A 23216-nucleotide genomic window follows, 5' to 3' on the forward strand; every position below is an offset into this window, starting at 1 on the left:
GATATTGCCCTGTGTGACAATGAATTGGAATATACAAATCTGAGCATATGATGTTTACATGCTTTATTGGGGAGCTGTAAATTTATATACTTTGCAGCAAACGTTTATTACTGAAACTCAGGAAACTTGTGTAACTGTTAACAGTAAGATGGTGTGCAATGAAGACCCAGTGATTAAAATTTAGTATAATGTTTCTGTCCTTAATTTATACTGCCACACTTTTTAACTACTTCTAATGTTGCTACACATTGGCATCATCTCTTTATTTGACACAGTAGCCATCTTTCTGTTGCCACACTTCTTCGTTTGGGGCAATCGAAAATCTTTCAGTTGTTGGTTCATTTTTGATGGAAATGAAATGCTGTTATGTGTAGAAACCCCAGACAGACTGCTGTTCTTGATACAGTTATGTAGGCACATCTGTCACCCATTACTATTCTTGTTGAAAGTAGCTTTAGGGCTTACTCTTTCTCCCTATAAAATGCACACACACATCATGCAGTGGTCAGTTATGTTTGACATTTAAGTACTTCTTTTTAGTGTTTTCCCTCACTGTCATACAATTTTAAATCTGTAGAAAATGCTGGATATAATATTTTTAGAATATCATATATTTTTTACTTGTGTTTTAATAATTTTGAATGCAAATCAGTCATCCTTCTTTTGGTGGACATTTGTTTATTTTATTCTTATGCCCAGTTTTCTTTTTCACCACTATTGCCATGTCCAATGTACACTGCATTACAACCTGTACCTGTAATTAAATAAGGTAAGTCTTTATATTGTGTAAAGGAAAAACTGACACACTTTCAACAAACATGATGCAGCATCCTATCATTGTAATAAAAATCCCAATGTTTATTAACCCCAAAAATTCTCAAACGTCTTTCATGAATGCATAAAGCAAATATGGAATGTAATAAATATATTATGTACAACAATACAAAACATACAAAAGAAACTGAAGAAATGAAGTAATAAGGAAATCAAATGCAATTGACCTGCAACTTATTGGCGTTTACCAATTTACTTAAGTGCATCAAAAAGAAAATACAAACAATTGCTCATTGCGGAGATTTGTTTACATAGTCCTGAGATTGGTTTCAGTTTAGGTTTTGGTGGATGTCATCTAATAAGGAACTCAGCTTTGCAGAAAAATCTCCTTGTAAGGCATGTACATTTTCCTTTGCTTTAGTAAAATAAGGAGATCTTCCATATTTCAACTCAGTAAAGTTTTCCTCAATCCTCTGCCTGAACTGCTCAGTATATTTTGAGTAATTTTCACAGAACTCGGTTATTTTCTCCCTTTTCAGCCTTAGAACACCATCATTGTAAATGCTGTTAGGCTGACCAGAACTCTCTCTGTTTTTTATATTGACTTCCGAAGCAAACATATATGTAGTTGACATTCCTCTCTGAACATTCGTTTTTAGATCTTCCAAGTTTTCCACAAGCTGGTGAAACAATTCATCAGTATGTCTTTCTACTTCTTTATGATCATCCTCATTGCTGAAAATGACATGTTCTCTTGCTTCTGCAAAAGCCTGTTTGGCTTTCTCCTTAAACTCTTCAAAAACAGGATTTACTCTTAGATAGCTGTTCTCTATGATTTGAACAATCCCCTGGAGAACCTCATTGTTGCCAGGGAGTTTTGTGTGGTATTCTTCTTGCAATGTGCTCTCTAGTTCCTTGGTATAGAGGTTGAACTGCTTGCAAATGTCTTCACCATTCTGGTTTATAACAGTGTTCAGTTTACTAACATATGGTGTGAGATGATCCTGGATTTCAGCAACATTTTGTGATATTTTCTGGTGAACATTATCAACATATGGAAACAGTTTCTCCTGAAGTTCACGTAGTTCCTTGGATATCTGTGCACGCAGCTTGTCAGAGTCTAAAATCAACTTGTTGTGGAGCTCAATAGTGAAAGGTGTCAGCCTTTGATGGATATGTTCCTTGTACAGATTTAGGTTTTCAAGGCTTGATTTCCATACACCACTAGAAAGAGAAAAAAAATACGAACTATAAATTTAGAGATTTTGTTAGTCTAAAACGTATTTTAAAGCCTTGTATACTATGAACTGCAAGTTGCAAACAGATAAATGATATTAACTAAACTGGCCTTAAAAAGCATCAGAGAACTATATGAACGAACTTAATAAACATTGTTACAGGAGGCTGGGGGTCAGACCCAGTCGGGATGCCTGGAAGGACCGGGAGGTGGCTTATACGTTCCCGGGCCACAAGGGGGCAACCGTCCTGGATGTTATTGGGGTCATGGGGAAGGAGCAAGGAGGCTCAAGCCCACTGGAGCCTGTAGCCACTGCCAGGGTGCGCCCCGAGCATTGTGGAGCCCGGGAGATCGACACTTCCACCACACCTGGGAAGAGGAAGGGAGGATCTTCCAGGAACACCTGGAGTACTTCCAGGTGCAAGGGCAGCACTTCCACCACATCAGGAAGTGCTGCCGGAAGAACATCATCAAGCACCTGGAGCACATCCGGGTGGAAATAAAAGGGGCTGCCTCCCTACAATCAGGGAGATAGAGTCGGGAGTGGGAGCAGGACGAAGCTCCCGTGAAAAGAGGAAAGACAGGGTGATTGGTGCTGGGAGCACTGTGTACTGTGTGGGACTGTGTTTTATTAATTAACGTGTGTTTTGTATAAAAAAAGTGGTGTTTGACTGGTGGTGTTCACACCCATGTCTTACAACATATGTATATTTGCATTAACATTTCCTCAGAAGAGTTTCCAATCCATGTGGTATTTACAATGCCTTCAGAAAGTATTCAGACCCCTTCACTTTTTACACATTTCGTTATTTTACAGCCTCATGCTAAAATCATTTAAATTATTTTTTTCACCACACCAAAAATATTCAAAACCTCCAAATAGCAAAGTAAAAACAAGATTTCAGACTTTTTTGCAAATCTGTGAAAAATATACTGAAATATCACCTTGACACAAGTATTAAAACACTATCTCAGTACTTTGTTGAAGCAGCTGTGGCAGGGATTATGGCCTGGAGACTCCTTGGGTATGATGCAACAAGCTTTGCGCAACAGGATTTGGGGATTCTCTGCCATGTCTCTCCAAAAATCTGTGCTCTGGCTGGGCTCCCGAAGATCTGACCCAAAGCTACTCCTATGTTGTTTTTGCTTTGTGCTTAGGATCATTGTCCTGTTGGAAGGTGAACTTTCAGTCCAGTACAAGGTCCATAGTGCTCTGGAGCAGGTTTCTTTGCTCCATTCAGCTTTCCCTAAAACCTGACTAGCCTTGCCAGTCCCTGCTGCTGAACATCAACCCAACAGTATGATACTGCCACTGCTTCATTGTTGGAATTGTATTGCATAGGTAATGTGTGGTATCTGGTTTCCTCCACAGGTGGCACTTACAATTAAGGCCAAACAGCTCAATCTTGTTTCTTATAGTCTCAGGTTCTTTATAGTCTTAAATTCTTTAAGAGTTTGAAGGCATTTAGGTGCCTTTTTGCAAACTCCAAGAGGGCTTTCATGTGTTGTCCAGCCACTCTGCCATTAAACCTAGATTAGTGGAGTGTTATAGTGGTAGTTTGTCCTTCTGGAAGATTCTCATCTCTACACAGGTTCCCTGGGGCTTAGCTGGAGTGGCCATTAGGTTCTTCGTCACCTCACTTACCAAGGCTCTTCTTCCCTGATTGCTCTGTCTTGGAAGAGTCATGATTGTCTCAGACTTGTTCCAATTAAGAACATGGAGGCAACTGTGCTTTTGGGAACCTCAAATGTTGCTGACATTTTTAGTAGCTTTGTGCAGAGTGATGCCTCAACACCCATCCTGTCTCTAAACTCTGCATGCAATTCCTTCAACCTCTTGGCTTGGATTTTGTCCTGATACATATTCTCAACTGTGGGAACTTATATAGACAGTATGTGCCTTTCCAAATCATTCTAAATCAATTGAATTTACCACAGGTAAACTCAAAGCAGTCCTGCGGTGGGTTGGCACCCTGCCCAGGATTGTTTCCTGCCTTGTGCCCTGTGTTGGCTGGGACTGGCTCCAGCAGACCCCCGTGACCCTGTGTTCGGATTCAGCGGGTTGGAAAATGGATGGATGGATGGATAAACTCAAAGCAAGGAGCAGAAGCATCTTAATAAATGGTATGCAACTGAGCCAGATTTCAAGGGTCATAGCTAAAGGTCAATGCCTGTATCAATGTGATATTTCAGATTTTATTTTTAATAAATTTACAAAAATTCCTAAATGTTACTTTTGCTTTGTCATTCTAGAATATTGAGTGTTGCTTGATGAGGGGAAAAATTAAACAATTTTAGCATACGGCTGCAACATAAAAAAATCTGAAGAGATATGAATACTTTGTAAGAGCACTGCTGTATATAGACTGATCACATGTTAAATGTATAAATATACAATAAAATTTACCTAATAATAAACACTGTAAAGTACATGGGACATGCCAGCATTTTCTATCAACCTTTCACTGTTTATCTATCACGAGGTACAAGAATTGCAGTTTTCACACTTTCTTGATTACAGGCACAGCTGTTGAATTTGTTAGCAATGTTAATTCAATGCTTTGGAGACCTGGCCAGTTCACTGTTTGAAATGTGCACATACTCCAGCTTTCTTTCAAATCTCAATTATGTACATAGTAGGATAAATGGAAATTCTAAACTGATGCTGTATCATATATTGCTATGTGCATGCCTTGTAATGGTCAGGCCAGCCATCCAAGGCTATAATCTGGCTATGTTTCTAATGCTGTGAGGATAGGCTCTGGCTCTATTAAGAGTATGTGTCCTTAGAAAAAGGATGGACTTCAGGCTCAGCTGAATATGTTTTCATTCTTTATCGGCTGGATAGGTGCCAGTTCCCCAAAACTCTGTATCTTGATGAATTGATGCTTTTAATGAGTTCATTTTAAAATTCTTTAAGAGTTTGAAGGCATCTGTTTTATGTATAGACTGCTGCCGAACTAATCTACAAAGTATGCCTCTTAAGGACACAAGTTGTTGTATATTACTAAAATACAACTTTAATCAAAAAAACAATTATCTGATACTAATACAGCATAGTGAAAAATAAACTTCAATATAATTAAAGCTATAGTTTATTAAGAAATATAATTGTAAAGATAATAAAAAAACATAATAGTCTGAGTCTGTATATAAAAATATATATATACAAAGCAAATAACTCGCATATCCATCTTCTGTGCTTCCTACTTTAATTTTTCAATTGAGCAGTGAGATATGTGCTCTAAATATTTTGACTCAGACTCTAACACGCTGCAGCCTGCTTCTAATTCTATAGAACAAAGGTAGAAACAATGGATATAAAAAAATCAAAGTAATCAAAGGAAGGTGTTTATTTCTGGAATAGGACTTGTTGGAGCACAAGTCACAGTGGTACTACCAGACCAGGGGACTCATGCATTACGCTGTGCGTAGAATTCACACTAAAACATGGTGCACGCACAAAAGTGGAAATGTGCATATACACAAAAAAATCCAGAGGCATAAATCTGTGCGTACGCTAACTTCCTCGTTCTTCCGCTACATAAATCCTGGTCAGAATGAAATGTAAGGCTGGTGCACACACCTGCCCCCCCACCCAGACTCCTCCGAGAATTATGCTCTTTGAATATGCAAATCAATATAAATAGCCCTTAAGTTCAGCATTCTGCGAAAAGACAATGACAAAAGCACAGGGGAAAAAGAAGAATTTCAGCGAATACCAAGTAGTGGCAAGGAGAAACGTACTATTTGTTGGTTTAAGCAGTGACATAAACAACAAAAAGAAATTGATTGAGTAACAGAGTGGGGTGAAACTCGAAAATTCAAGTTCAGAAAATCACAAAGTGCCCAAAATAAATAGGAAGTGGTCAGATATTAGAGTCACAATGAAAATGCGAGTCATGGCCCATCGTCGGAGTGTCATATGGAAGCATATTTGGGTACAGAGAAAAGAAAAACAAAATATTGACACAGTGGAAAAAATATCCAAATGTCAACTTTAATCTTGAAATTTCCACTTTAATCACGTAGTTTATTTTATCATTAAAGTAAAACGTCATAAACGTCATCTTAAAATCGTTTAATTTACTAGTCTCTCAAATCCCATTGTAACTAAAGTAGCACGTTAAATGCTTCGTATTGTATATGTTCTTCTATGTAGTCTTTATGTGTGGATCACTACATGCTTCTTAAACAGGCTTTCTCTTCCGCCGACAGGACACAGAATACATTACATTCATGATATTACAGCTCTCTGAACCATTTAAATACTAAGATGTATACTTAATATTATTTTCATAATGATAGGAATTAAAGCATGTATTAAACATTGGGACACGAAGGCGCAGGGGTAGTGAACGCCGATTTTTCAAAACCTTTATGGAACATTGAAATATCTTCGTAGTACATGTTTAATTATTCCATCCATCTATTCATCCAGGGTCACGCCAATCTCAGCAAGCATACAGCGCGAGGCAGGAACAATCCCTGAACAGGGCACCAGCTCATTGTGACCGCTGTCCAGCCTGTCCTCACATGTTTAATTATTAACAAAATACATTATTTTAATGAAGTTTAAAACTTATCTCTATAATGTAATAAACATGCTTTACTGCATTTCATCTTAAAAATGATATCAAGAGCTCCAATAAGATAGCGGTTGGAAATCTAAATCGACTTAGAAGCCAGTCGTCATCATATGTAAATACACGCTTTATAAAGTTGTGCAATATTATAACTGTAGTGCATGTTTACAGTGAGGTGATTGTACTTATAAGTACAAACAGCTCTACTAGGAACACTTGATGAACTGATTGAGTGTGTTTAGAGGTCTTGGGATCAAACTGTTTCTGAAGCGTGAAGTCCTTACAGGAAAGACTCTGCCATACTGTATGGGAGAAGTTCAAACAGACTGTGCGCAAGGCTGAGACAGCATGTGCTAGATGCTGTATCCCGATAATCCGATCAGCTGCTGTACAGCTGTGATTCCACACTCAGATACAGTGGGTTAAATTCTCTGAGTGGTGCACTGACAGTGACAACGCTAAAGCAGCTATAGTATTTGGAATGCACCATTATATGGTTATGGGTTGATTACAATCAGATGCCTTAAACTAATAAACGATTTGCAGTTAATATCAGTGTATTTGATAAAGATCATGTCAGGGATGTGAATCTAAAAAATAAAGGGAAGCCACAAAGGAACAGTAGCACTACTTTGACGCTGGGTGCGCCAGTTTGCAAAACTGGGTGGAGAACTTGCGTATGCATGGGATTGACCTGACGTGAAAATGTGCGTGGCTTTTTGGTTTTTATACATTGCAATGTGAGCATGGAAACAGGCATGCGCAACATTTTTGTGCGTACGTACCATTTACGCCCCAGAATTGGAAGCAGCTGATTTAGATATGTATAAATTGGACCAAAAGATTTTTAGAATGCTTTAAGTAACTTTAAGTATTCAAAATGTCTTGTGACCCTTATGAATGGCAGTGTCTGGTTAATATATTCACCTTAATGAGCAAAATTAGTTGACAACTATAAATAAACAGCACCACAAAACAGAACATCTTATTTGATTGCTCCTTCATCATAGTCAATTGCTGCACGTCATTTATACACAATTTAGGGCAAACGTTTAGATAACTGGAGATTACAAAAAGTTGGTTAAAACTAGAAAAGGAAGATGGTTTACAAAAGTCTTACATATGTTGTAGTGATTGCAATTTTATCTGTAAACATTATGTGCAGAGTGGAGTTGAGTCCTTATAGAATAACAGTGATATACAGTAAGAAATAGTAAACAGCTCTCTATAAGTATATCTATATTCAATGACAGAGTTATGCCCAAATACTACAGATAATTACTACAGCTTAAGTCCTTGACAGAATTATGTTGATAAACATTGTAGGGACAGGGTTTTAAATTCTTACCAAAAATGAATCATATACTGTAGATCAGAATTCTTTCAGAATTATCCTGAAGACTAATTTTGCAATTTGAATCACAGATGTAATTTGGTATCCAGGATTACACTCAGTTTTAATAATTTTAATGTGATCAGTACTCACTATTCTGTCTTAAATGTTTCTGAAGATGGAGTCTTATCATTTTTCTCTTCAGCCTGGTTACTTATGTCACTAAAATAACCCCGTATTTCATCCCTGTCAACCATTTCAGGGCTGTAATAAGCTGGATATCCTAAAAAAAATGTAAACAAATTATATATTATAATATTGTAACAAAAGGCGCTATAAAGGCCGCCCCGACACAGATTGGACACGGAGCCACACATATAAAATAAACTTTGATTTTTCTCCAGCTGGAGGGCACGTCTTCCCTGTGTCCCCCAGCCACAACACAGTCCCAAAGCACCAACACACAAAAGTAACGTACTCTTCCTCTGCACCACCACTCCTTCCAGGCAACCTCGTCCTCCTCCACCATCCTGGCTGCTGAGTGGTGGTTACTGGCTCCTTTAATTGGGCACTTGGAAGTGCTCTAGGTGCTTGATTGCCGACATCTGGCTGCACTTCCGGGTGTGGCGAAACCAGTGCCCAGAAGGGTCCAGCAGCTCCTGCTGCAGTACCCCCTGGTGGCGCCTGATGAACCCAACAGGGCTGCACAACACTCCAACCCCCATGAAGCCCTGGGGGAGTCCGAGGCACCGCTGCAACCCAGGGAGGCTGCCATTTGGCATCCAGGGGGAGATATTATGTTTCCCATGCTTGCTCCCCTGGATCATATGCTGCAGGGGTGTCCCAGCCGGGCATGGGCCCTAGCCATCCATCACAATAACCATCCATCCATCCATTTTCCAACCCGCTGAATCCAAACACAGGGTCACGGGGGTCTGCTGCAGCCAATCCCAGCCAACACATTGCACAAGGCAGGAACCAATCCCGGGCAGGGTGCCAACCCACCGCAGACCATCACAATATATATCTATACTAATAAAAGGCAAAGCCCTCACTGACTCACTCACTCACTGACTGACTGACTCACTCATCACTAATTCTCCAACTTCCCGTGTAGGTGGAAGGCTGAAATTTGGCAGGCTCATTCCTTACAGCTTACTTACAAAAGTTAGGCAGGTTTCATTTCGAAATTGTACGCGTAACGGACATAACTGGAACCTCTTTTTTGTCCATATACTGTAATAGACTGCAGCTCGATGGCCGTGGGAGGCGGAGTTGCGTATCGCGTCATCACGCCTCCCACGTAATCACGTGAACTGACTGTGAATGCAGTACGTAGAAAACAAGGAAGAGCCCCAAAGAGCGCTGAAGAAAACATTCATTACACAATTGAGAAGGCAGCGAAACAAAAAAAGCGAGCGGGTGACGCATACAAGCATATTCATAAGTGCAGCTACTGCGGAAACAAAGTACGGTGTAAACCGTAAGTTTAAATTAAGTTTATAGAAATGCTCCCGCTGCCGTTTGCAATACCATATTCGCGACATACAAGTTTAATGAGAAGACACGAGGTATGAACGAGACTTTGGATCACTTTGTAACGGAGTTAAAATTGCTGTAGCGAGAAACTTTTAAGTGCCGGGTCTTAGCTAACATTAAATAAAGCCGTGGACATCGCAACATCACACAAGAGAGCGGCTCACGTGAACTGACTGAACGCAGCACGAGTAATCACTTCGATGAATCAAACCTGTTCAAAAAACACATTACACAATTGATAATGTAGGAAAAGAATATGAAGCGACTGACACATACAGACATTTTCATGAGTGCAGGTACTTCGGAAACAAAGCACCATGTACACCTAAAGTTTAAATTAAGTTCATAGACCTACAAAAGGTTGCCACTGATCTGAGGCAAGATTGCTTTTCTCCTGTACAACTATACGTTGCATTCTCAACAGTAAGCTTGCACGGCTTGGTCATATTACAACCGGAGTGCTGAACTGACAAGGTGGTATACAAAGAGAACTATAACAATCGTAATAAACGAACAATAAAACAGCGGAGAACCCGTGGATTAAATAAAAAGGCTGCTTCCTTGGCGAAGCAAGGAAAAAGGATGACCTTATATGGCGTTCGTTTATAAAACAGCGGAGAACCTGTGTAAAGGCTGCTTCACAAAAAAACGGCAGAGCGCCTTATATGAGCAGGCAGTCAGCTAAAGAAGGGAATCAATCTATATATATAAAAATGGAATGGGTGGGTCGTCGGGTGGGCCTTTTTTTCATTCCGTCGTTTTTTCGACGTTTTGAAAATGTAGAATGATTATTTGATTTTTTTGTTTTTATTTGATCGTGTCTATGTAGCCGCCGTCATAATAAAGTATCGCTAAAATCGTCATTTATCGTAATTTATTTTTGACGTATAACGTCGCCGAGGTCAGTCATACCACTGCAAAAAATCTGCTTACGGTTGAAAGACACGCCCTACTCACTGGACAGTTAAAAACACCAATCAAACTAACGATGACATCAAGTATTACCCAATCAAAAGTAGGAAAGGAGGCATCTTCATAAAATGCGTGTGGGATGATTTGCATGAGACGCTGCTTTAAAAAAAAAATGATACAAAAAATACGGGATAAATCCCGTCCAGTATTGATTGAAAATGGGACGCGCAATTTCATTCTCAAACGCGGCACGATTCCGTATTTTAAAGGACGGGTGGCAACCCTACAGTGCCAGGTAACCACCCATACAATCAGATTGTGATTCAGACTAGGAATGCAATGAATGTAATTACCCCGATCTACATACAAGGCGAAAGTCTTGCAACATTCAAAGATCATGGTTTGGGATAATTACTACTTATTAAGTACAACATTGAACATAAAAGAGCTTATGAAGCCTTGAACCGAAAAAAGCAAGATCTCACAGATCGTAAAAAAAAAAAAAGGAGGTAATGTCGTTTTACTCGCTGTAGATTTTACTCAAACATTACCAGTTATTCCACGAGGGAGACCAGCAGATGAACTCAACGCGTGTTTAAAATCCATGCTTCTCCCACGGTCGGTTATATGTCGCGTGTTCTCGGGTAGGTACACCAAAAAATGTATACATTTAAGCATGTAATGGGCAAAGAAAAAATGAGGTATACCCGAAGGCACTGCAGTAGTACTCAATGTAACTTTACTTCTTAAATGTTAATGTTTTACTGTTTAATAATTTATATGCTTCTTATATATTGTTCAAATTCTTTTATCAAAATACCAGTGACAGCGCAATGCACGATAACATGGAGTGAATACACCATACGCATCCGCCCACGGCCACCCTGGTGTGCGCAGATAGGAGTTGATTCTAAAATAAAATAAACATAAAAAGAGTAATACATTCATCACCCATAAAGCTGATAGCAGACGTGACGTATTATATGTGTACCACATTTCAAGTCAATACGTGAAACGGTTTGCAAGCTACATGTGATTTCAAATCCTGGACAGACCAACGAAAAGCCACGGTAGCAAATTATAGAAGAAGATTTTACTGTTTAATAATTTATATTTATATGAAATGTGCTTCTTATATATTACTTCATATTCTCATATGATAATGATGTTAATGTTGTTTATATTGATTTCTATGTTATTGTAAGTGCATCTATGTGTGTATATGTATGTATGTATGTGTATATATTATATATATATATATATATATATATATATATATATATATATATATATATATATATATATATATATATATATACGAGCTGTATATACCCGGCGTTGCCCGGGGCAGAAGTAACCTAATCGGTCAAACACTTACATATATACCAAAGTAAACCTAATCGGTTAAACAGCTTCATATATACAGAAGCGAACCTAATCGGACAAACAGCTAATCTATATACATAAGCAAACCTAATTGGTCAAACAGTTACATAAATACAAAAGTAAACCTAATCGATGAAACAGCTTCATATATACAGAAGCGAACCTAATTGGTCAAACAGTTATGAATGTGCAGAATGATTTTACAAACATTATGCGTGTTAACAATCATTAAAAAGAAAAGATTGAGGATGCCACATTGTTTGATGGAAATGAAAATTATCAACCTACATTAAGGGCTAAAATCAAAAACACCCCAAAAATCAAAGTGAAAAAATGATGCGGCAGGCTTGTCCATTTTGCCAAATATTTATTACAGCAACTGAAAATCATACTCAGTAATTTGTATGGCCCCCACATGCTTGTATGCATCGTCGGAGTATGCTCCTAATTGAGACAACAGATGGTGTCCTGGGGGATCTCCTCCCAGATCTGGACTACAGCATCACTGAGCTCCTGGACAGTCTGAGGAGCAACCTGGCGGCGTTGGATGGACCGAAACATAATGTCCCAGAACTGTTCTATTGGATTTAGGTCAGGCGCGTGTGGGGGCCAGTCAATGGCATCAATTCCTTCATCCTCCATGAACTGCCTGCATACTCTCACCACATGAGGCCGGGCATTGTCGTGCACAAGGAGGAACCCAGGACCCATGGGTTACCCAACATACGGTATGACAATAGGTCCAAGGATTTAATTCCGATACCTAATGGCAGTCAAGGTGCCGTTGTCTAGCCTGTAGAGGTCTGTGTGTCCCTCCATGGTTATGCCTCACCAGACCATCACTGACCCACTACCAAACCGGTCATGCTGAACGATGTTACAGGCAGCATAATGTTCTCCACTGCTTCTCCGGACCCTTTCATGTCTGTCACATGTGCTCAAGGTGAACTTGCTCTCATCTGTGAAAAGCATAGGGTGCCAGTGGTGGACCTGCCAATTCTGGTATTCTATAGCAAATGCCAATTGAACTCCACGGCACCAGGCAGTGAGCATGGGGCCCACTAGAGGATGTTGGGCCCTCAGGCCACCCTCATGAAGTCTGTTTCTGATTGTTTGGTCAGAGACATTCACACCAGTTAGATGTCATTTTGTACGGCTCTGTCAGTGTTCATCCTGTTCCTCCTTCCTCAAAGGAGCAGATACCAGGGTTAAGGACCTTCTACGGTCCTGTCCAGTTCTCCTAGAGTAACTGCCTATCTCCTGGAATCTCCTCCATGCCCTTGAGACTTGCTGGGAAACATAGCAAACCTTTTGGCAATGGCACATATTGATGTGCCATCCTGCAGAAGTTGGACTACCTGTGCAACCTCTGCAGGGTCAAGGTATCACCTCATGCTACCAGTAGTGACACTGACCATAACCAAATGCAAAACTAGTGAAAAAACAGTCAGAAAAGATTAGGAGGGAAAAATGTCAGAGGCCTCCATCTGTTAAACCATTCCTGTTTTGGGGGTTGTCTCATTGTTGCCCCTCTAGTGCACCTGTTGTTAATTTCATTAACACCAAAGCAACTGAAACTGATTAACAACCCCCTCTGCTACTTAACTGACCAGATCAGTATCCCAGAAGTTTCACTGACTTGATGCTGGACTCTGATTAAAAAGTGTTCCTTTAATTTTTTTCAGCAGTATATATACACATATGTAAAAAAACACATTTCCAATATTACCATAATCATGATTGAGTTATACTACTGTGGGCAGGTGTCAGGAATAGAAGTTAAAAATTCAAAGGACTTAAAATAAATATCTGTTTACAAAACTATTCATGTGAAAACAAAAAATCTGCAAATATTAACTTGCCTCTTTCATTATCTGCTAAATTTTGTGTAATCATATTTATGTATGTATGAGATGACTGGAATATACACTACACCACTATTAGAATCAAAATATTATATTCAGACAGGCATCATATTTTGTAAACATGAAATCTAACTACTTTATAATAAAAGTAACAATTCAAAATGGAGGGATTTCTATTTTTCATCGTCAATTTTCTTCAGCTGGAAAAAAGTGTGAAGTTATTATTTTTCCATGCTGGGAAAAATGTATAATGGTGCCTGTTGGTGTGTATATCACCAACCCCGGAGTGGTGGCTCTGAGGCTAGGGATCTTCACTGGCAATCGAAATGCCAATAGGGACAGTGCTCCGTTGGGCCCTTGAGCAAGGTCCTTAACCTGCAATTGCTGAGCGCTTTGTGTAGTGAGAAAAGCACTATATAAATGCAAAGAATTATTACTTATATCTAAAAATGCACATTGTTATGTGTGTGGTGAATTTATGCATGAATTGTTCCATTTTCTAAACAAACTACTCCCAGATATATTACCTGCAACAGCTGGCACAGCACAGTTACCAACCATACCTGGGTCTGTTGACCATTCCTGAGGACATTCATTTACACCCCACATTGGGCCAGTTCCAATCAACCTGACTGAAAGTCTTCTAAACAAAATGAACTCCCTAGAAGGAAAGCGTGAAAGCAGTGGAAGAGCTTGTAGTCATTATAAAGAAGACAACTAACCATGCCCAGCCATTAGATTGGAGTCCAAATGCTGTCAGGATATGCCACTAACTGCAGTGCCACTTTGCTAATCCTGAAAATACTCGTGTTTGTACATATTTGAATAGATGTTAAAATGCCTTAGAGATGCATTAATTTAAGCATGTCTATGTGTTGGTGGTTTTGATGAATGTAAAAGTACACTGTAAGAATTCCAGCAAAAATGCATACAATTAACAATGTATTTCCTCAGTGAGAGAACTTTAAGACATTTAACAGTTAACAAATATTTTTAAATACATAAATTTTATTTATATTTAAATTTAGGCAGTGTTGACTGCCAGTATCAATTATTTCAATATGCAAAAATACTGTAATTTATAGGTACTTGTTTTATTGTTATAGGCTCAGAAAAATGCTATAATAAAACAATAAATTTTACAAAAATATTCTATGTAATATGAAAGTACAGTGCTACCCATGTTCTGTGGTGATCTATGCTCCTGTCTATTTATTGATGGTTAAATAACTGGCAACTTGGCTGTCTGTCACCTTCCTGTTAAATTATGGTAAAAGTGTTAACTGTATATGCCAATTTATACCGTATATCAAGTTACATGTTGAGTTGCACATACATGTGCCTTTTAGTACATTACTGAGATGAGACAGAATGTTGCATGTGTGTCAATGTGTTTGTATCTATGTGTGGACTTAGATATGCAACTTAAAGATTAATGGTGTGCAAGTGTATGTACCTCTATGTATAAATCTAACCTCAAAAACATGCTCCCTAAAATTTGAAAAATTGGATCATGAGAAATCCTATCATCCCGTCCAGCAGGTGCTCTCTTGGTGCACAGTTAGCCACAGGCTCAGAAGTGCCTCTGGGGGTCTTTTCTGCCCATTGCTATCAGGCAATTATGTGTTTCCTCCTGAAGTACTCTTTAAGCTCATTTTGAAATTTCTGCCCAATATACCTTTATTTATTCATTGGCCTTATTATTTGTCCTGTGAGGCTGTATCCTTGTTTTTTTTATGTTACTGCTACTCTATGCATCGAAATTTCAACAATATTATAAAAGTAGAAATCACACAATTGAAAAAAAAAAGTGGATTTTTTTCATATTTGAAAGGCAACTCGTTAAGCCATACTCTTGCTATGAAAACATTACAGAAATTCTCCACACATCAGTTTACTACAGATCTGCATCATGTTAACATTCATTATTAGAATAACAACCAATATGTTTGTTTTCATGAAATTTCTCCATTTTAATAACGGTAATTATTAAGTATGCTATCATATTTTAGGATTTGCATTTGTCCCAAAGATGCACAATGCACTAGTGCTGACGTTTTTGCCTTCAGCCGCTTTCTAATTTAACAGGGTGGCTTGTTTAAGCTCTGCCTGAAGATTAATATTTATGGCATTTTGAAGTTTCAATTTTGTTTATATTTGTGTTAGTTTGCCCTTCATTTTATAATTTAGAGGCATTAATTGGTTCCTTATGTGAACCAGCAATACCAGAAAGTAATGCAGTAGCAGTGGGGTACATGAACTTTCACACTAGCACGTACTAATCCTGAAAGAATTATTTGAAATATCTGCTCACAAATAAACAACAGAAAACCTTTTGAAGACTTAAAATAATATTTGTACACACCTATTTACAGAACATGTGGCATTTCCGCCACCGCACACTTACAAAATTTCTACCACCAGAACAAACCGAACACTAATAGCCTACATAAGTCTAAGTAACTGGTATATTTCACTAACGTAAAAAAAATGTTTAGAAAGGAAACTAGTGCCCCCCCAGGACCGGGGTAACAGTTCCCAGTTTTGCGGAGAAGTAACGTTACTACACCGACGGCTGAACTCAGCAAGATATCGAACAGACAAGTGCCATCCGCCTCACAAATACTAACCTGTTGTGAGAGCCAGGGAAAGAAAGCAGAATCCAAACTTGACAAACATTTTTTCCATTTTGTTAAAAAGACCTGTAAATGAGAACATAAAGTCGTTATCTGTAAATGTAAGCGAAAAGTGCCCGGCCCAGACTCTCCAGCTGTCCCACACGCCCCTCCGCCCGGCTCACCAGCAGCTCGACGACCTGGAGTGGTAGCACTCACCTGCGCGCGCAACACTATTTATACCCGAGAGAGCCTCGCGCTGAATACTTGACCCTTATCGCTGTCAACAAACCCAACGTGGAAGTTCAAAGAGAAACATTGCAGATGATGTCATTTATTGTGAGGAGAGCGCTTTCAGATAAGGAGACCTCTGACGAAATGCGACCGCCAGCTCCGAGCCAACACTGCAGGTATGATCAGCACAGGCTGGACGAAGAGATTGTGTGGTTCACACTCAAAACTTCACAGCACGTGCCTGTTTCTGGTTATAAACCGTTTATATACTCAGGTGCAGGGCCGGACTGGGAAACCTGTTCAGGTCGGGAATCCCAAGTCTCACCCAGGCCACACAATATACATCAGCTTTCTTGTACAGGCACAGACTCAAAAAAACAACAAACACAATTTTTTATGAAATAGGAGACTGTAAATTCAGCTTTTACACAAACATTTCACTCTTAAATATTAGTCTCAAGACAACCTCTGATAAAGTGTGGAACAACACTTCATAAATGTAAACACTTCATAAATAAATAAACCATGTAGTTCTATAATATTTATATCGAAACAAATGTGCAAAAAGCAATGAACCACAAAAAGTAGTTCTCAGTGTGTGCAGTTTCAACTGTGAGACTGGAATCTACACCACCGCTGTCAGTGTCTGGATGGTAATGCTGAATACTTTTCCACAAAGTTTGAAGTGTTGGTCAAAAAACACCACTTTGAATTTCTTCAATAGACAAAAGACTCAAAACATGTCTCAGTGCTACAGAATTCTGTCAAGCATTTTTTAAAGAATGCACTTAGTAAACAAAAAACTGTGAAACATTTTGTTTAGCCTGTTCAGTCACTCTCTTATCATACCGCTAAGGTTTAACTGTAAGAGCACAAGAGACGCACTTTAAAAATTTAAATAAAATAAAAACAAGACATGTTCATTAACAAACTTCTCATGGAGTAAACAACAGGTACATTTAAAAACACAAATCATTCAACTCGTATATGCGTTTCATTAATAAAATAAAAAAAATAAATAATTTTGTGTAGCCTATTCATTTACTCTGTGGGAAAAAGAAAAAAAAACCTTAAAAATGTGACCATATCTACACTTCATTAAAATCTGAAACAAAAATAAAACAAAATAAATATACAGTTAAAAATACCAAAACCCATACAACATACAAATATAACTCAAAGTATATTATAAACTTTTAAAAAATCTTCATATATAACTTTAATTACAAAAGCACCATACGTACTCACCTCTCATCATTCTGTTTAACTGTCAGAGCATGAGACGCATGCAAAATCAAAACTTGACTTGAACAAAAACAAGAAACCATCTAAACAGAAACCAGAAAAGAAACCCTCCAACGTTAAACCGAAAGGATTTGTGCCCACTACAGAACAATAACGTCTGCTCATTTTCCAGTATTTTAACATCATATAATCTCACCATTAGTTTATTTCTCTGGTTGCTCTGAATGCCAGGCCTGGCCAAGTAGCAGGCCACCGGGAAAGCTCCTGCTGATTGTAAACGTCAGTCCGGCTCTGCTCAGTTGTATTTGCTTTCTATTTTAGGTGACAATGTTATTTGGGTGTCTATAGTGTTTGCTACAAACTGCTTTGATTAAATAACATGCCATAGCAGGGCCTAGCAAATGGTAAAAATATGTGAGATACAGAAAATATGTAAATGGAATGTGGAATAGTTATTTTATCCATTCTAGAACCATTTATTGGGCAAAAAACTGGCACACATCATCCAGCCCACTCCCATAATAAAGCATATCCATTAGTCTGCTACCATTCTTAACATGCCTTTTCCAGTTTTGAGTCAAATGGCCCAATTATTGGAGACTGAAGAATTCAAGAAAGATAAGAATAGATAGGAATACTACAAAGACTACTAGTCCTTCACTAGTAAAACAGCTTTAAGTTGCAATAAAATGAAGTACCACTGTGTTGTCTTTCCTAAGATGGTCATTTCATGTGGGAAGTTCTACAAGCAGGCAGGGCAAGCTTAATGTGGAAGGATTGAATTTTATTTTATGGCTTCGCAGTTGGTCTTTCCAAAGGAATAAAAGTGATATTTAAGTTTACATTGCAACTAGTAGTGAGTGAGAATCAGCTGCCTCTGAGCTATTTAAGTAAAACCAAAAATTTCCAACTCTTTCAATGGAACTTCCTGTCTATTTTAAAATATCTGGAAATACATTTAAAATATCTGAAATAAGCAGAACATTACTTAAGATATCCGGGAATGTATTTGCGATATCTTAAAATGATATGGCATATCATTTCAAGATATCAGGAAATCCGTTTGAGATATCTTAAAATATGTTTCAGAAATTTTGAAGTAGGCTTCTTTCCAGATATCCATAATTGTTTTTGAGACATCTTAAATGCATTTCCAGATATCTTAACATACATTTTCAGATATTTTTAAATGTTAATTTAGCTTGCCATACTATTCAGAAATACCAGTATTTGGCTAAGCTGAAAAAGCAGCTGGTCTGCTGAGATGAATGCAGGTGAGAGTTCAATGTATCAACAAAATGAAGGGTTGTGAAATGGATGCAGGGCTGGCATCAGCAATAGGATGGCAGCCAAAGTCCATTTGTTTATACTACTATAGTGAAAGAGATGGAGACATTGTGTGATCAAATCAAAGTCCAACACTTAACCTGAACGGAAAGCAAACACTGATATGAAATTGATGTGTAGTCTGGTTTTACTTTTTTGAACAAGCACTTTGAGCAGATCATGCCAGACTGAGGAAAGGAAGTTGTTTTTTATTTAAAGTTAATAATATCCACCAACTTTTTCTGCAGTCTTAAAGTACATATATCTTGTTGGTAAAAGATCAAGCAAACACTCCACCATACAAATTGATTGTAATGTAAATTGCCCATTGTTATTACCACAAGTCCTCAGCTGTCCAAATTTCTCCCTTGTGCTCTTTATGCCAGAGTGCATCAACAGCTTTATGGCAAATCCCATTTCAACCTTATACTTAAACTCAGATTGTAACCCTATAATGTAAAATGTGACCGGAGGGCAGTTCACTTTTAGTCTTTATCTGATTGTCCTGGTGACAGTCACATTGGTAGTGTGCTGAGTTGGACAAACCAAGCCACTCTATCCTTAGCAACAGTGTCATTTTACTTCTGAGGAATTCCCACGTGTTTCCTAGCTTAGAATTCTCCAGAAGTTTCTGTGTCTATAACTTGGTGTACTCTCAGGGGGCATTATTAATACTTGTACAATAGGATCTTAATAATAGGTGCTTTAAAATTACTTGTGATTATTGTTAAGTTTTTTTTTTTGCTTATGGGGTCTACTAATAAAGAAAGTAACAAAAAGTAGCTCAGGCATATTGGAACTATCAAGAATTTTTAGAAGCCTAAATTATATGCCATAATTGTCAAAAATAAAAATAACAAACACTTCCTTGATATCTGCAGAGTTGTTGGTGTTCTATTGACAAGTGACAGAGGTTAAGTATCTAAACACCAACCACAAATATTTTTCTGTCAAAAGATACAATTTGATAACCAGAGTATCATGCACAAGTATTATATTTACAGGATCAAACCCAAGAATTTAGTGTTAATTGTAAGCACGTTTTTAAAAGGAATTCACAACAGTCTAAAGTAAGGTCACCTTAGATTTGGGAGTGTGGGGGAATAAAACACCTGATCAAAAAATAATCAAAAATCAAATCTAACCCCTGATCAAAAATTCTAACTCAAAAACATATGGTGTCCTTACTAAGTTTTCTTTAAGCTAGACAACCATTGCACGATGTGTTGAACTGATGTGTTGTATAAGCAAAGTAGCTGCAGCTATTAGGACAAACAGATGCAAAAAGTAGTTAAGTCTTAGGTGGAAATGGCAAATTACAAAGTTAAACGAGAGCAAATAATGCAGACACCTAGAATGGGGACTGCTTAGCTGCACAGATGAATAATTACTTGCCCGTTAGCTCTGGAAGGTACCGGAATGGCTTAATTTCTCTGCACAGCTTCTAGTGATTTAATGTCTGTAGCAGTAGTAGTTGTAGTAGTGGTAGCAGTAGCTAGAATTGCATACAGTACTTGAAATTCAATCTCACTAGCACATTACAGATTTTGACCAAAGTTCTCTTCATTTGATCCCTCAGTTTTTTACAATGTAGCCAAAACTGTTTTAGCTTTTTGAATTCCTTTGTCATATTGGTTTCACAATGACAACTATTAGACAACATAAAGCAAAGTCTTTGTGGCTCTATCAGTTACTACATTTCAACCTATCTATCCTGTTTTGCTGCACACATATTCCAATCATAGGTAATATCAAGCTGGAGCCTTTTCTGGCAATATCTCATGTATGCCAGGAATCAACCCTTGATAAGACACCACTTTTCAGATGCTTGAGCACACACTCCTCCTCATTCATATACCTGTAGTGCCTACTGGTAGGTTGAATGGCTAGTCAACTGTTCTTACAAGATCAAAAGGAGTATGTGGTTGCTTGTTGAGTTCACCTGTGCTTCAGAACAATCAATAGAGTGGGTGACAAAACAAAAGAGCCACAGATATATCCTTCAGATGGGCTGTGCCATTCAGAGCCACTGGTATACCAGTGAATCTGGACTGCCACCACAAAACACCCCTGGGAAATTGAAAGGCCCCCCTCCCCAGCCCTGAGTGAAAAACACTGGAAACTCAAAAGTACAAAAATTAAATCTTAAAAACAAAGCAACTGCACTAGTTATTTGCTTAGTCTAAGTGTATAGGTTGTTCACACAAATACCGAAAAAAACTGCTATTATATTTTTTCATTAATCAAAACCACACTAGTGAGTGTGTTGTACTTTCAGCCCTAATTTACAAGTATGCTGTTTATGAAAAGTGAGGGCTTGTGCATGCATGGCAACAGATCTGAAGTATGCTTGCAGTAAGCAATGGTGGGAAAGACAATACATATCAAAAATCAATTACTGGAATCAAAACACCAAATAATAAGAAAAATGTGGGAATGGCACAATAACTTAACCAGGCACCTTAAAATCATGGCAATAATTAGTTAATAGGTTTTTAGTGTATTGATTCAAAGCTTACTGAAAGTCACAGCCCATCCTGTCAAACCATGTGGAAAGCACAGGACTCCAACTTGAAAAAAATGCCAGATTACCAAAGGTCAAGGTAATGGCACTTTATTTTTTTTAAAGCCCGATAGAATTCTCTATACATGTACTTTCTGTTTAAAAACATTTATTTGAGACAAGGTTATAAACATTATTTGCCTTTGATTTCATTTAATCTACTCAGATTCCAGGAATACAAATACTATTGCCAAAACTAAGTTTAATCTGGGATTTTCCTTACTGTTTAGGAGAAGCACCTCCTGCTGTTCTTATAAAATATTAAACTGCACTTTTTTGAATAAACTGAAACTGTCACATTTGTTTAACTCCTTTGTGCCTACAGACACAAAAGTGATTGTGCAAGAGTAGCAAAGGTCAGATAGAAAGCAGGGCTGATATATACTGTACATACATGAAATGTGATATGAGAAAGCAGTAGGACACTTCAATACAAAATGAATTGTTATTATTAATATTTAAACACTGGAACAAAGCCCCACAGTAAAAAGATGCTGTATGTGGTTAATGACAGTGAAAACCAACCTACTTTAATAATGTAGTCAGCACACATTAACTACAAAACAGCTAAGAAAGTCACACACGCCAGGTTAAAAAAATCCATGGCTTAAACTACCTTATATAAACAATTAAAATATATTAAACCATGTATAACCTTGGGACTAAATAAATTCAGTGTTCTACACAATAATTCTAAGATTTTGGAACTACAGTACTGTATATATCATATACTGTATATAACAACATTTATTTTACTCCACTTCTCATAATGCATGTTTGCATCATGGTTAGATATTTTTTAAGTTATGATGCAATTAATAACTATGAAACAGTAAATGAAATACTTTTTGTTAATAACCTGAAATACTCAGATCTAGCACAGCATGTTTGTATTTTCACAGTTATGTTGGTTGTTTTTAAAACTGGTCATCTGTAGTGGTGACAAGTTGGGTCAGATGAAAAAGTAAGATAAGTATGGCCCGTTTAGATTAGATTAGATTAGAATAGATAAAATAAACTTTGTTTATGCCAACTGTAAATTTAGATGTATACAGCAGTAGCAACAAAAACAAAGATACAGATTCACAGTCCAAATAATAGAACCAATTAATTTAAATGAATAATAAATAATAATGTATATTGGGCACAAATAGACAATAAAATTGTATAAGTACCGTCTTTTTCCGAAATTAAGACATCCCCCGAAAATAAGCCCTATCGAGATTTTCGGAACTTTTTGTAATATAAGCCCTCCCCCGAAAATAAGCCCTAGTTAAAATAATGTGAAAAAAAGAATTCGTTAAAAAATGCTGTTGATTTATTAAGTATGTTTAGCTTCCCTAATACTCGTATTTCAGAGAAATGTTTGAAATAAAATATTCCGAGAAATTCATTGTTTACCTCTACAGTTCGTTTCAAATTAATTCTTGGAATTTATCTTAAAAATACAACATAAGGCAGCATGAATACATAAATATTGTGTCCGCTCTGCTCTGCTGTGTTGTACTGCGTCGCGCGTATCGCAGAGTATGGTCGAATGAGGTGGGGAGGGGGTGGAGGGGGGCATGCATATGCGGAATGCGACGGAACGCGTCGTTGGC

General features: G+C 37.8%; 1 protein-coding gene across 1 annotated transcript; it reads right to left on the reverse strand.

Annotated features, from left to right (window-relative positions):
- Window positions 1–837: 837 nt before the first annotated feature.
- On the reverse strand, window positions 838–16482 carry LOC114658172 (apolipoprotein A-IV-like). The gene is made up of 4 exons (XM_028810257.2): window positions 16433–16482; window positions 16263–16334; window positions 8084–8213; window positions 838–1998 (listed from the first exon to the last, which is right to left on the reverse strand). The coding sequence occupies exons 2-4, from the start codon at window positions 16318–16320 to the stop codon at window positions 1104–1106; spliced, it is 1083 nt and encodes a 360-aa protein (XP_028666090.1). The 5' UTR covers window positions 16321–16334; window positions 16433–16482; the 3' UTR covers window positions 838–1103.
- Between the last annotated feature and the right edge of the window lie 6734 nt (window positions 16483–23216).

The sequence above is a fragment of the Erpetoichthys calabaricus genome, chromosome 9 (genome assembly GCF_900747795.2).
Source record: "Erpetoichthys calabaricus chromosome 9, fErpCal1.3, whole genome shotgun sequence".
Classification (NCBI taxonomy): Eukaryota; Metazoa; Chordata; class Cladistia; order Polypteriformes; family Polypteridae; genus Erpetoichthys; species Erpetoichthys calabaricus.

Bases quoted from the DNA above. Each gene is read 5' to 3' on its own strand.
- LOC114658172 (XM_028810257.2), bottom strand. From the start codon at position 16,320: ATGGAAAAAATGTTTGTCAAGTTTGGATTCTGCTTTCTTTCCCTGGCT. The intron at 8,214-16,262 runs GTTAGTATTTGT...CATTTTTTTTAG, and splicing joins TTCCCTGGCTCTCACAACAG to GATATCCAGCTTATTACAGC. The intron at 1,999-8,083 runs GTGAGTACTGAT...TTCTCTTTCTAG, and splicing joins GAAACATTTAAGACAGAATA to TGGTGTATGGAAATCAAGCC.